The 12,837-nt window shown below is 42.9% G+C and overlaps 2 protein-coding genes across 5 annotated transcripts in view; one reads left to right on the top strand and one right to left on the bottom strand.

The window, feature by feature from the left end:
• Positions 1-881, top strand: part of rapgef3 (Rap guanine nucleotide exchange factor (GEF) 3) — a 51,396-nt gene extending 50,515 nt beyond the window's left edge. For all 3 annotated transcript variants that reach the window (XM_086026302.1, XM_086026292.1, XM_086026282.1), the window contains exon 27: positions 417-881. In XM_086026302.1, the coding sequence (XP_085882428.1) occupies positions 417-535 (119 nt within the window). In that variant the 3' untranslated portion in view covers positions 536-881. The remainder of the gene's footprint in view (positions 1-416) is intronic.
• itga5 (integrin, alpha 5 (fibronectin receptor, alpha polypeptide)) overlaps positions 627-12,837 on the bottom strand; it is a 48,860-nt gene continuing 36,649 nt past the window's right edge. Inside the window, exons 20-30 of one of the 2 annotated variants that reach the window (XM_086026272.1) lie at positions 12,313-12,463; positions 12,127-12,219; positions 10,988-11,067; positions 10,821-10,901; positions 10,615-10,720; positions 9,831-9,989; positions 9,304-9,411; positions 5,354-5,467; positions 4,398-4,499; positions 3,697-3,819; positions 627-3,618 (exon numbers count right to left, since the gene is read on the bottom strand). In XM_086026272.1, coding sequence (XP_085882398.1) covers positions 3,535-3,618; positions 3,697-3,819; positions 4,398-4,499; positions 5,354-5,467; positions 9,304-9,411; positions 9,831-9,989; positions 10,615-10,720; positions 10,821-10,901; positions 10,988-11,067; positions 12,127-12,219; positions 12,313-12,463 — 1,201 coding nt within the window. In that variant the 3' untranslated portion in view covers positions 627-3,534. Of the gene's footprint in view, positions 3,619-3,696; positions 3,820-4,397; positions 4,500-5,353; positions 5,468-9,303; positions 9,412-9,830; positions 9,990-10,614; positions 10,721-10,820; positions 10,902-10,987; positions 11,068-12,126; positions 12,464-12,837 lie in introns of both variants that reach the window. The other variant, XM_086026262.1, reaches the window with a different exon arrangement.

The raw sequence follows: 12,837 nt of genomic DNA, 5'->3' as shown, positions 1-12,837 counted from the left end.
TTATTAGCTCTTTGAGCATTACCATCGGGACCAACATTAAAATGGAGTAGCATAGTAGGCCTATGTGTTCGACAGAAAACATGTGGGTTTTTTTGGGGTTTTTTTTTGGTATAAGTAATTGTATTATTAAGCCACTGTAACATTACGCACATGAATTGCGCTTGAGTTAGATACAACTGAACTGTATTCATGGAGTAATTCTTTATCTTACAGCTAGAGGGAGTCTGCTTACTACTAGTACTACTAGTGGCGTACCACACTTTGTGAATGACTGCCCTTGGTACATGGGCGACATGCTAAAAAAGAAAAAGGGGGTTCCATTCCTTGCAACTCACATCTTTAGTTTTTAGATGAACCAGCTAATAAGAACAATACCATTGTTGACTGTCTTGCTTTGTTGTTGTCCACCTTTACAGACTCAGACCACGCCCTCCCTCTGCGCAGTCCCAGCATCATCCAGCACTACATTCAAAACCTCAATGTGATCGACAGCCAGCGCAAACTAACGCAGCTATCGAGGACACTAGAATGCTAGCACCCGTACCTACGCAAAAACTCTACGAGCAAATACTCAGCTCTTCTGGAGGTGCTGCCAGGCTGGTTGTCATGGAGAGTGACTCAAGGAAGAGAGAAAACGATTTAATGTTGAACCAGAATCAAACTGACGGCCTTCCACCACACCACTGTGTTTGTGTTATTTATCGTATACTGTAACTTCATGTACACTGCAGTCACACACAATTTCACAATACGCCGGAGGAACACATTCAGCCTTACACTATTTGGTCAGTCGTTGATGCACAAATGTTTATAAATCAGTACATGCACTGTATATGCATATTTCATACATTTGTTTTTCTTAATAAATTATTTTTTCCCTATGATGTGAATTCGATTAAACCACTGGGGGAATTGTTAAAAAGGGAAACGGTTTATTTAAAATACAAATCATACAAGGTAGAAATGTAAAAATTTGAACTCATAACAGGAACAAATTGACCTACAGGACGCACCCCACTCCCCCTCCAGCAAAAATAAAACACAAATCCCCAATATGGGGTGAGAAAATTCACAAGTTACCATTTGGATTCAGAAATATTCTAGTCATAAATATGTACAACGTCTTTTTGGAAGAGAAAGAAGGCTAGCACATGCCAAAAATTCAAAATAAAGAGGGTGAGGGGTGCAGGGCCTTCACATGATGTAACCACAGGGGGCTATGGAGGCAACACCCTGTTCTTATAAATAATGGCTTGACATTAGGAAGCGTTTTCAAAAACATGACATCGCTCTACCATACGTGTTGGGGGTGTTTTAATGAAGCAAACAAACGCGAACCATGTTTCAAACAGTCATGTTTGGACAGACGCAACTATACGGCGCATTATTCATCATGTCAGCTCTCCGAGGTTGGTGTTCTGCATCCGTGCAACAAAGTGGTGACAAATTCATTAAAAAGTGTGGAATCCGCAAAGACGAACCTGAACACTGAAATATGTGCTTATCGCAAACGACACTTTCTTAACAAAGCTCTGGCTTGTCACAAATAAAACTCCAAAAAACAATGACTTGGAAAAAAAAGTGTGAATATAAATATTGCACATCTAAACAAGCTCCCAGTGCCTGGTTGGTCCCTTTCGGATGACAATATGATACTTAGGATCATAGTATCGCAATACCTCTACACCAATAACGATAGTATTGAAATAAATACTATTACATAATTGATGAGAGCATTGCAATATTTCTGTCAATGACTGATGATAATATAATTGGATCATGATGACAACAGTGCTACCAAAACTGGCATTAGTATCAGGGTACCTCTACATTGATGACAAGATAATGACAACTGGGCCATCATGGCAATAATGTTACAATACTTCAACATCAATGACAATAGTATCACGAAACCTGTACATCAATTGCGATATGATCTTAATGGCAACGGTATTGTGGTATTTTCTACATCAATGACAATAGTTTTCATGTTGAATGCACATTGACCACGATCTAATGGCATTTGGAACATTTTGACAGAGGTGGGCATTCCATCAGACTGACGTACCGTCATTGACGGACGCCCGTTTTGCTGACCATTCACGAATGGCGGGACGCCTTTTAAAAATGACGGACTTGTGAATGACGGAAGTGGGTTTTCATCCGTCGGTGGAATCGTCACTAAACGAGTCAGTCAGTGGCGTTAATCCGTCACTGGCATACACGCGTTTTTCGGACGTTTTTTGGGAGGGGCCGACAGACTACTGACGGATTAATTGACGGACTGCCTAAGGAACTGACAATCCCGAAAAATGACGGATTGACAAATGATGAACGGGTACCCTGACCGCTGACAAATGATGGACCAGCATAATTAAGTAAAATGCCCGCCTCTGCATTTTGACAGTATCATGATATATCTACACCTAACAGTACGGCAATATGTATATTTGGACCGTAATTTGTTCATTCTTGATCCAAGGCTTTATTTAATACGTGGGGCTAACCAGGACTTATCAGTGGGAGCGCTGGAAGAGTTCATCCAATAAAACAAACATTCATAAATATACCATTCACACAAATGCACGTCCATTACCACACTCAAAAGTCAGAAAGTATTTGCATGTCAAAGTCCAAGAACAAGACTGAAATGTAAATTGAACAAAACAATCCCAACACTTGTCTTGATCAAGTTCAGTCATGCAGTCTTTTGGTAGTGGGCTGATTTTTTTTTTTTTTTCTCTTAGTCAGAAGGGTCATAAATAGAATATGTCACAGTAACACCAAGCTGAAAACAGGCTCCTTCACACTTGCAGAAATAGCAACAACCGGTTGCCGACACAAACCCTCTGTCTAGGCTACAATGCTGCTGATTGTCAGGTACAAGGCTCTGGTTCGAGGCATCGTGACTTTTCAGAGTACAAAAACGTTCTCTGGTGGAACTTTTAAAGCGAGGCTTCAAGGTCGTCCAGTTCCAGTCCCATCTCGAGCTAGTCAGAGGTTCCGGCGAACGAGCAAAGCGATCAGTAGCAGGCGACTTGAGAACTCGCCAGTCAGTCTTTGGCATCTTTGGAAGTGAATCAGTAGATTTTCTTTGAGTGCAAAAACAACTCAACGCAGCACCGTCCTCCGACATGAGGCAGAGAGATCGTCGCCACGGACAAACTCGAAGCGTCCGCCCTGGCGGTTGTCTATACCCGCTTAACCTGTCCCGGGGTGCTGGAGACTTCTCCCAGCATGCATTTGGGCACAATCCTGCGAGCATCCTGGACAGGTCAGCCCCATAAACTACCTAAGAATCGATCATAATGATCTATTTTGCCAACCGACGTGCCGACAAACATAAATACAAAACGAAACAAACATTCATTTGGTTGGGAGTACGTCTGGAATTGTCTTCTGGCCAGTCTAGTAGTTCCAGTGGTCTCGTTTCTTTGCTCCTTTGCAATCCTCCATCATGTGTCTCCCTTGCAATCACGTGGCCTTGGTTCTGTGGTTCTGCGGCCCTGCTAGCGGGAGCCTAGCGTGGGCCGCTCAGGCCTCCGAGGCAGCTTGCGGTTTGAGTTGGGCTTTTTCCATGGCGGTGCCGTACGGGAGGGATCTCTTGAAGAAGCCAAACTGCGCAAGGACATGGAGCAACAGTTCAGCGACGACAGACCTTGGATAGGTTCTTTTCGTCCCCGCCGCATCACTGACCTTGTACAGGACGAAGATGAGCAAGGCCAGAAGCAGCAAACCCGCCAGAATGGCCAAGATTATGATCCATAGCGGGACTGAGTTCTCAATGTCAGGCTTGTTCCACACCACTGGGGTCACCACCTGAAGACCAAATCAGCACACTTAGTGTAGTTCTTCACTGGGGGAACACGGGCTGTTCAAGAACTGATCTACTGTACGTTAGAAGTCGACTACAATATCATTATTTTACTATACTCCGTGTTGGGGGTAGAGCCGTTCACTAAATCCACGGTTCGCTTCGCATCTCGGTTTAAGTCACAAGTCAAGTCATAAAATTTGACTCAGCACAACATATAATGGGTGATAAAATATTTTTTCACTTCTCTAAAAATTAAATGACCATACAAAAGAACATATCCTCAAAAAATAAACAACTTAAGCGTATGAAGTAAATGCATGCATAGATTATTTTGAAGAACGCATGTTATGTTTTATCAACGTTTGAGTTCTTACAGCTACCAATGTATCCAACAATGTTTTATAGTATATTCATCACTCTCCTAAATAAGAGCTTGAGTTAAATCAATCTTATATGATGTGCATCGACTGACATAATAGCACTAACAAGGCGATTTCCAGTGAGTTGGACTCTCTCTTTTAATTAACATATGAAATCACCAGTCAGCCCCCGTAAATTGGTGAATAAGCATTCTAAATACCTTTTTGTGTCCACTGGGAACGTGTTTGGGCAGGATGGCATAGGGCATGGTCTTCACACTGTATCTGGCCAGGCATTCCAGCACATATTGCTTATACGCTCTCTGCAAGGGAAACAACACGCATGTAATGTTAGTATTATACACTAGGTGGCGACAGAGATCGGGTAACTTCCTCTTTGCGCTATCCCAGGTTGGCTCATGTTTGAGTGTGCAATTAAACACACTGTACTGGGTCAGACAAAAACAGTGCTATGTGAGAGCATTTCAGTCGTGTTTGTGTGTGACTAGAAAATGTTTTAGTAGTATGCGTAGAGAGTCTGTAGTAGTGGAAGAGGTCATCTTGAATGATGTCCCTGACAGCCCCGCGCAAACATGACAAGTACACTCAACAAAAATATAAACGCAACACTTTTATCTAAAACAGTCAGGTCTAAAACTTTTTTCCACATACACCATATCATCATTTCCCTCAAATGTTGTTCAAAAGCCAGTCGAAATCCGTGATGGTGAGGACTCCTTTGTCCAGATATCTTGATATGGCACACCTGTGAGGTGGGATGGATTATCTCGGCAAAGGAGATTTAGACTCGTTTGTGAACAATATTTGAGAGAAATGGTGATATTGTGTACGTGGAAAACGTTTTAGGTCTTTGAGTTCATCCCGTAATAAAAAATGGAGTAAAAACAAGTGTTGCGTTCATAATTTTGTTGAGTGTTGATAAGTCACAACTGTCAGCCCACAGCCGATCTCATGATTTGTACTGCTTAGAAAAACTGATCCCGAACCAATGCTGAAACTTGCCGGCGCCTCATTTCTTTGTGTATGCTTGTAATGAATAACTGCCGTTAATTCACTGCAGAAGGATACAAGGGTGGTGGTGCCGGGCGCGATGCGAAAAGAACAACACCACCTCTCGTCCGTCACACAGTAGAAGGGAAAAAAATGCTCCACAAACCTCCATGAAGGTCTCCGCCCAGACGCGGGAGCGCACTTTGAGGATGGCCGTGGTCCCTTTCTCCAGGAGACCCACTTGGCACTGCAGGGCCCAGCAGTCCACATTGGAGCAGGACTACACAAAACACAAGCAACACATGATGATTAGATGCATTTCACTTGGCTTTTAAGTTCACACCTCAGAACTCTACCACGTTCCAGCTTTTGATTTGAAAATTATGATGAGTGCCATTTGCATTGACTGTAATAAAAAAATAAATTAAAAAAAATTAGGAAAAAAAACCATCATTTTCATAACAATTTGGACCGTGTTGTGTTTTCTACAGCAGGTCATGGGTGATGCTGGAGCCCGTCCGACCCGACTTTGGGCGAGAGGCAAACAAACAAGCATTCACACTCACATCTATGGACAATTTAGAGTCATCAATGTGCCTAACGTGCATGTTTTGGCAATGTGGGAGGAAGCCACATAAGCAAGGGGAAAACCTGCACCACACAGGATTCAATATTGAACCAAGAGGCAGACAAGCTCCCTGTTGGGCCACAATTTGCATTTTTGAAACGTTTTATATACTATGCAGAGGGCAGCGTTCTCACAGACCCGCAACAACTAAAAACATTTTGCTATGCATACCAGGCCAATAGTTGGTGATGATTTACTATGGAACCTCTCAAGTCAAATGCCATTTTACTGCCTTGAGTTTGTATAATTTGACATTCAGGAAAAATATGCCTCTAAAGTCAAGTTGTGTTTTTGCAAAACTCCAAAAGCAGCCTCAATAAGGGTGTTAAAAGAAAAAAAAAGAAAGAAAATACACACTTGAAGTGAGCGACTGCTTCATGGATTTTTTTTTTTCTAATAACAGTGGTCAACTTTCTTTAAACATATTTATGACAGTTAATGTTTTAAAACTGTGTGAGTCGCCTCTGATTCTAATCACCGCCTTTGAATGTTTTTATGTTTACAGTTTAGGGTTGCGTAGCATGTTTTTACATGTTTGCCATTTAAAATCATATAGTTACTCACAAACACATGCGTAGTTGATAAAGTGTAGATGACAGCAACTATTTGAACCCGGAACAGATTTTTTTACATCCATCCTCTGCTATGAGAAAATCATCACAACAAATCAGCTGTCAACTAGCATCCTGGAATTCATTTTGTTTGGCCAAAGACTGTTAAACTCACTGTAAATTCAAGGTCACATGCAAAACACGTCTGTCTGCTGACAGGTTGAAGGACACACAAAGGGTAAAGTATTTTTAAAAAAAAATTCAAGTAAAACAAATGGGAGCCACATTAATGCTGCAGGTCAAATAAATACAAGAGTCCAATGTTAAGAACCCTTATCCATGCCTGCTTCAAATTAGATTGGAAGGAATGTCATCTGACTGTAAAAAAAAAAAAAGAGAGAGAGAGAGAAAAAAGAAACCTTTTCACATTACAGCCCAAGTGCTGAAACCAGTTTATTTCTCCTCAAGATTTTCTAATGAGGCTCCCACAAATCAGCTTAGTGCCCAACACATGGGCCCCACGCAATGGAGGCAGACCACCCCCAGATGCAGAGGTTTCAGCGGCTTTCCCGCAGGAGCTCTTTGGTTCACTTAAGAAGGCTGACAAGGGTAAACACAGCAGGAGGAGACCCCGAAGTGAGACAGACTTATTAAGGCTAATCAAACAGACAGGCGGGCTATCGAGCCACATCCTGCCCCTCAAACCTCCTCGGTGCCCACGGCAAGAGAGTCCCAAAAAAAAATAAAAAAATAAAAAAGGAAAATGAGAGATCTATGGGAAGGGCATGAGAGTTTTGCAGTGCCAAGTCCAACACATCCTCGCTAGTGGGCTTCTGTGGTCAGGATGTGAAGGTCGCCAATGTTAAAGTTGTTCCCGAAACGTCATTAAAAGGAACAGCAGGAGACGACGCGGTTGTTGGTGAATGAATGTGGTTCCTGCTTTGCTTTTCGATTACTGATTCTTGAAAACAAAACACAACAAAAAAAGGTTTGTTGATATGCCAACATATCCATACATGTTTCTTGTTAGAATTATACATCTGTATCGTATTAATTTTCAAGTATGCTTTATATCGAATAAGCTAGCAAATAATTTCTGGCTCTACCGTCATATGTCATCGCAAGAATCCTATTCGATTTAAGTCGACATTGAACCTAAAATGACGTGGTTTGCGTACTTCAAAGGTCATATCATTCCATGAGCCTTCTCGAGGTTCTGTTGTGATGAAATGGAACAAAATCCTAGAAAAATTGCGAAACTCTAGTTTCAATGATTTCATCAAGACAAAGAAATACGGTTAAGAGTAAAAGCCTACTTTAATGTCTGATCAATGGCATATTTTGACAAAAGTAAGTAATTAAGTCACAGATGTTGTTAGAACAAAGCGGGAAGGGTTTGAATTCTGATTTAATATCAAACGATACACTACGAAACTACTGCAAGCAAGACATGAACTTGCAAAGGTAGCAAAAGTTGAAGGTCAAACGGCTCTTGATGCAACAATTCAATTGATACAAAATATTGTTTCCTGCTATCACCGTCGACATATTTTCTACAAACAAGTCAACACAATATATCTTCAGTTGCGTGACCAATTCTGGAATTCAAGTGTGAACTTCTCAAAGAGGACACATCCTTCTTTAGAGAGACAAAGACGCATTGAACGTCGACAAAGCATGCGTACATGCTGGACAGGCATAGTTGAGGACGCCAACCTATGCACACACACACACCCACGCACACCCACGCGCACACACACACACACAAAGATGTCTTTACTTGAAGCAGGTACCCACACAGGAGACGTGCAGCTGGGGCCATCAATGGTGCCTGTATGCACCCAGAACTATATGTGAATGGGGCCCCACCTCCAGACAGTTATTATTAGTTACGACAACAGGACAAATCTGAAAATTGGCCCAGCAGTATAAGCATACCATAAAACACCTAGGAACAGTTTTACTTTGCACCGCATAATGTCTCCTTAATAAATGTGAACACTTTCGACTACCACATCACACGCATGGAATTTAGACAGGGTCTGACATTCCTGGTGGCCCGGGGGCCACCACGTGACTGTCTTGGCCCAACACAAGTTTATCAAATCAAATCAAATGTATTTATATAGCACTTTTCATACAAAAAGAATGCAACTCAAAGTGCTGTTTACTGATGTACAGATTGCTTTTTTAATATTGTTTATTCAATATTTTGTTTGATCCACTTAAATGGATCAATTATCTTTGCCTTTTTTACCCCCGCCGCGCACATTCCATCACTACCGTTCACTGACAAAGTGTACGCTACATACTCACGCATATTTTGGCCACTGTGTGGTTCACTATTTCATCCACAGTTAGGCTTTCATGTATAATTATGAATTTCGGTGAGTATTGTTTTAAATCAGGGCCGGTCCCGCTTCTGGCAGGGTCTCCGCAATTTATACTAGGGATTGGAGAGCGTGGATATTTCTTTCAAGCAGCTGCCTTGATCGCCCGCACTTAAGTGCATTTTGGCCGCTGAGACCACATATGTGTCACTATTTCATTCACAGGTAGGCCTACATACATAATTATGAATTTCATGAAGTATTGTTGTAAACCAGGGCCAGTGCCGCTTCTGGCAGGGTCTCCAGAACTTGTGGTGGCCTGACAAGCTTAAAGGGAAAGTCAACCCAATCAGGATATGTTCTATGCAAACCCACTAGTTCAAACAAGGTATTCCGATAAATATTGCGTTTGTGGAATATGAGTTAAGCAGCAAAATCCACCCGTTTTTAGCCATCTCAGGGGGCGGCCATTTTGTCACTTCTGTCGACTGAAAATGACATCACAACTAGTGGCCGTGCTGGGAACATATTCTTGAACAAAATATGTTTGGGTTGATTTCCCCTTCTTTAATGTCAGGCCCTGTCAGAGAAAGTGAGGCTACCTTACCAGGTTTGTCAAGTGCGCGAGCGTGTTCCTGTGTGCGTCCCGCCTTTCCACGCGGTGCTCATGGGCCTTCAGGGCCAGATGAGGCGGTTCTGTTGCCGTGTGTTGGAGCTGCAAGGGAAAGACAAGAATGACACATTTGCCACGGGTCGCCCGACCCGACGCCACCCTTATTCTCCCGTTCGGAGGCCCCGATGTCAGCGTGCCATTAATCAGACGCATGGAAGCGTAGCCGGCTCTACCCAAAAGAGGACACAGATGAGCTCTGCCTAACATCTGTAAACACAAACAACTCCCTCATATTTGGAGGGAGGGGGGCACACCGCCGGCTGTCAAAGATGACTTGAGTTTACTGCCACCGAGGTGGTTCATCAAAGCGCTGGAGGGGGTGACCGTCTTGGGTGGGGCTGGCAGGCTGGCGGACACTTAATCATACCGCCGCCGGCAATCAGCGGGAGGTCTTAAAAAGTTGTGTAAGCCCGGGAAGGTCAGAATCTGAGCAGATGTGCATGTGTGTAGCTTGCACTCACTCTGAGTTGGCGTCGGTTCATGTTGCTGTTGGAGGTGCAGTTGACGGGACCCTCGGTGGAGAACTCCAGCGGGTAAAGCAGATCGTGGCCGTGGGCAGCGAGGGGGCAACGCAGCTCCAGCAGGGTGTGGCTGATCCGACTGGGCCCGTTGTTCACCAGCTGGAAAACAACACCCAATTGCAGTGTCAACAACTGGAGCAGCTGGATTTAAGATGATACTACGGCACTGTTATTTCTCGCGTCAACATTAGCTTCGATGATGGCCTGATGGTAACCAAGCAGGAAAATAAATATGTTGTCGTCAAAGCTCAGATACATCAACAAATAAGGGTAGTAAAACTTTCCACTATATACTATAGTAGCCGAAGCCTTCATGGATTTTTTTTTTTTTTTGTGTTCAGTAATTCCACAAATTCCTCTATATCACAAAGAGCAGACAGAAACTGTTTGTAACAGGACATGACAGGCCAATTAGATAAACACAAACTATGACGGGGTAGCCACAGTGGCAATTAACTTATAAATACATATTTTATAATCAAAACAAAGCTGATAATCAATCACAAAAAATGTGTCTGTCCAGCTAGCATTAGCCACTTAGCATTAACAAGGTTGTATGATCATACTTGTAACATGTACCACGAGTTTGAGAATCAGTGTTTTGTCTCTTATTTCTACTAATCGAGACAAGCTTTGAAGGGGAAGGAAAGAGCGATGGGAGAGAGCAAAGAGTCTTGTCTGGATGTGTCGCAAGAAGGTGGGAAGGGCGGAAAGAAGTGCTTACCTCATAGATGTGTTCCACTGCTGGCCCCACTTCCTGCTCCACTTCATAGTTCTTGGTCACCTTCCAGTTGGCCGGTGGGAAGAAGACCTTATCTGGGCGAGACACCCTACAAAAAAAAGAATCAGAGAGAGAGAGAGAAGGTGGGAGTGAGAACATGCTTGGTGAGGCACCAAAAACTTTCTTGAGGCCCAGGGACTCCTCCTCACCCTTGCAGGATGACCTCAGCTTGGACAACCACCTCCGACTTGTAAGAGACTACCTCACTGTGGGAGTTGTTCTCGTTCTTACTGCAGACGCCAAGAGAGAGATTGCGGTAAGATGACCTCAGGACCAGAAAACGAGGTTTGGGACTTTTTAACTGTTGGAGAAATACCTGCGAATCTGCAGCTCAAACTGGACTGTTTTGTGCGTGTCTTTCAGCCGAGGCACCGTGAAACGAAGACCTGCCCAAAGCTGAGGAGACCATTCATCATCAGCAACATAAAATCACACTTACATGAAGACTTTTTTAAAAAGTACAAGAAGAAAATTGTGCATTTTATTAGTACAACTCATTTATCACAGATTTGGATAAAATAACACAAAGAGTATTGTTATATTTGTCTGTCTATGTCTGTTTATATTCCTACAGCATTTGTGTTGTTTGAAGGTAAATCCCTTCTGTGGTGTCTCATGCTAACTTTGGCTAGCCTGTTAATTGGGTTTTCCATTGAATGCTAGCATTAAGCTGGCGTTGCAGCCACAACAAACTATTTCTTGTATTTAAATATACAATGTGTCTCATTCTTTTTGTTGTGTCTTTAATTCTACAGTATACTACAACCGAGGTGTCAAAAAACAGCTTAATGCACACTCACGGAGGGCAGACGAATATGCAGTGCATTCAGGGTGCATCCACTGCACAGGAACTAGCATACCACGTTGTTTGGCACATTAATCGGTTTTCTTCTATCATGATGTTTTTATGATCATGAGAAGCGAAAATTGAAAGCACAAATACATTTCGATTAATTGCCCGACCCTAGTTACAATGATTTTTTATTTGTTGAATTCATATCAACAAAGGAGAAGCAAAAGACTGGGAGAAGTCAAACATGAATGAAAACATTTTGCTATGCTGAAGACTTTATAAATCGTCCATAGGTGTGAATGTGAGTGTGAATGAGTATGTGCTCTACGATTGGCTGATGGCTCCATCTTATCTGCAGCTTTAAAGAGAAAATGAATGGCTGGTTAATTCTGTTCAAGTCAAGTCCCATTATTTCGAATGGAGAAACTAAAGTTGAAGCCAAAAAAAAGCTCCACTATGAGTGTGTTAAAAAGGGGTTTAAACAAAAGATCTGGCAAAGCACTTCCTAAAAATTGCTGACTGTTCCTGTGTAGCTTGTCTCCGGATGACAATTTGACTTTTCCGCAACCGAAAGCAAATCTGAGATGTTACGTCATTTTTTTTTAATCGCCATAAAACATGCTCGTTAGAGGAAAAGAAGTGCCGAGCCACGGCGCCCTTACGCTGGTGCCAGACTTCATGGGGTTTCCCAGATCGCAGCTGAGGTACCGGGTCTGGTTCTCGGTGTCGTAGCTGCAGGTCAGCTGGGTCAAGCTCTGTGGGCCACACGTGGAGGAAAATGTGCGAGCATGCCAAAGGAATTCCGCAAAGTGCTTTTCATTTTTATTTGGAAACGCACGTGCGCTCACCTCGTTATTACGGGCGATGCCGCTGTAGTCAGCCTCGGGTGGCAGCACCACATAGAGCTCTGCCTCGTACGCGCCACCCTCACCCTCATTCCTGGCGTTGAAAGTCAAGGTCAGGGCGTTGTCATCACCCAGGTACACTTCCTTCCTGTCTCTGAGGAGCCAGCAAAGGGAATAAATGATTACTAATTGGGGTCAAATGGAGTTACCAGGCCAATACTGTAAATGTGCGGAACAGATGTCAGCTCGTCATATGTAAACACAGGTCCCTTTTTGGTGGGGGTGGAAACAGAAAAATATAGAAATATAAATAAAAATATAAAAATAAAAAGACATCCTAATCAACAGATGAGTACTACAAGGCTGTGGACTATGTACCTTGCTGCAAAATTGGCGACAGCCCCCCCGGTAATAGCGGGAGTCGACTGTATAGTAAATAAAAATGTGTATATTGGATAGACTAGTCCATCATCTGATCGGATGCGTTATGATTTTTTTTTTTTTTTTCAACTCGCTGATCGGCTGCAA

The sequence above is a fragment of the Filicampus tigris genome, chromosome 1 (genome assembly GCF_054856515.1).
Source record: "Filicampus tigris isolate MCC_2025a chromosome 1, RoL_Ftig_1.0, whole genome shotgun sequence".
Taxonomy (NCBI): Eukaryota; Metazoa; Chordata; class Actinopteri; order Syngnathiformes; family Syngnathidae; genus Filicampus; species Filicampus tigris.
Note: the sequence above shows the minus strand (reverse complement) of the source record. Positions and strands in the feature narration are given on the sequence as shown.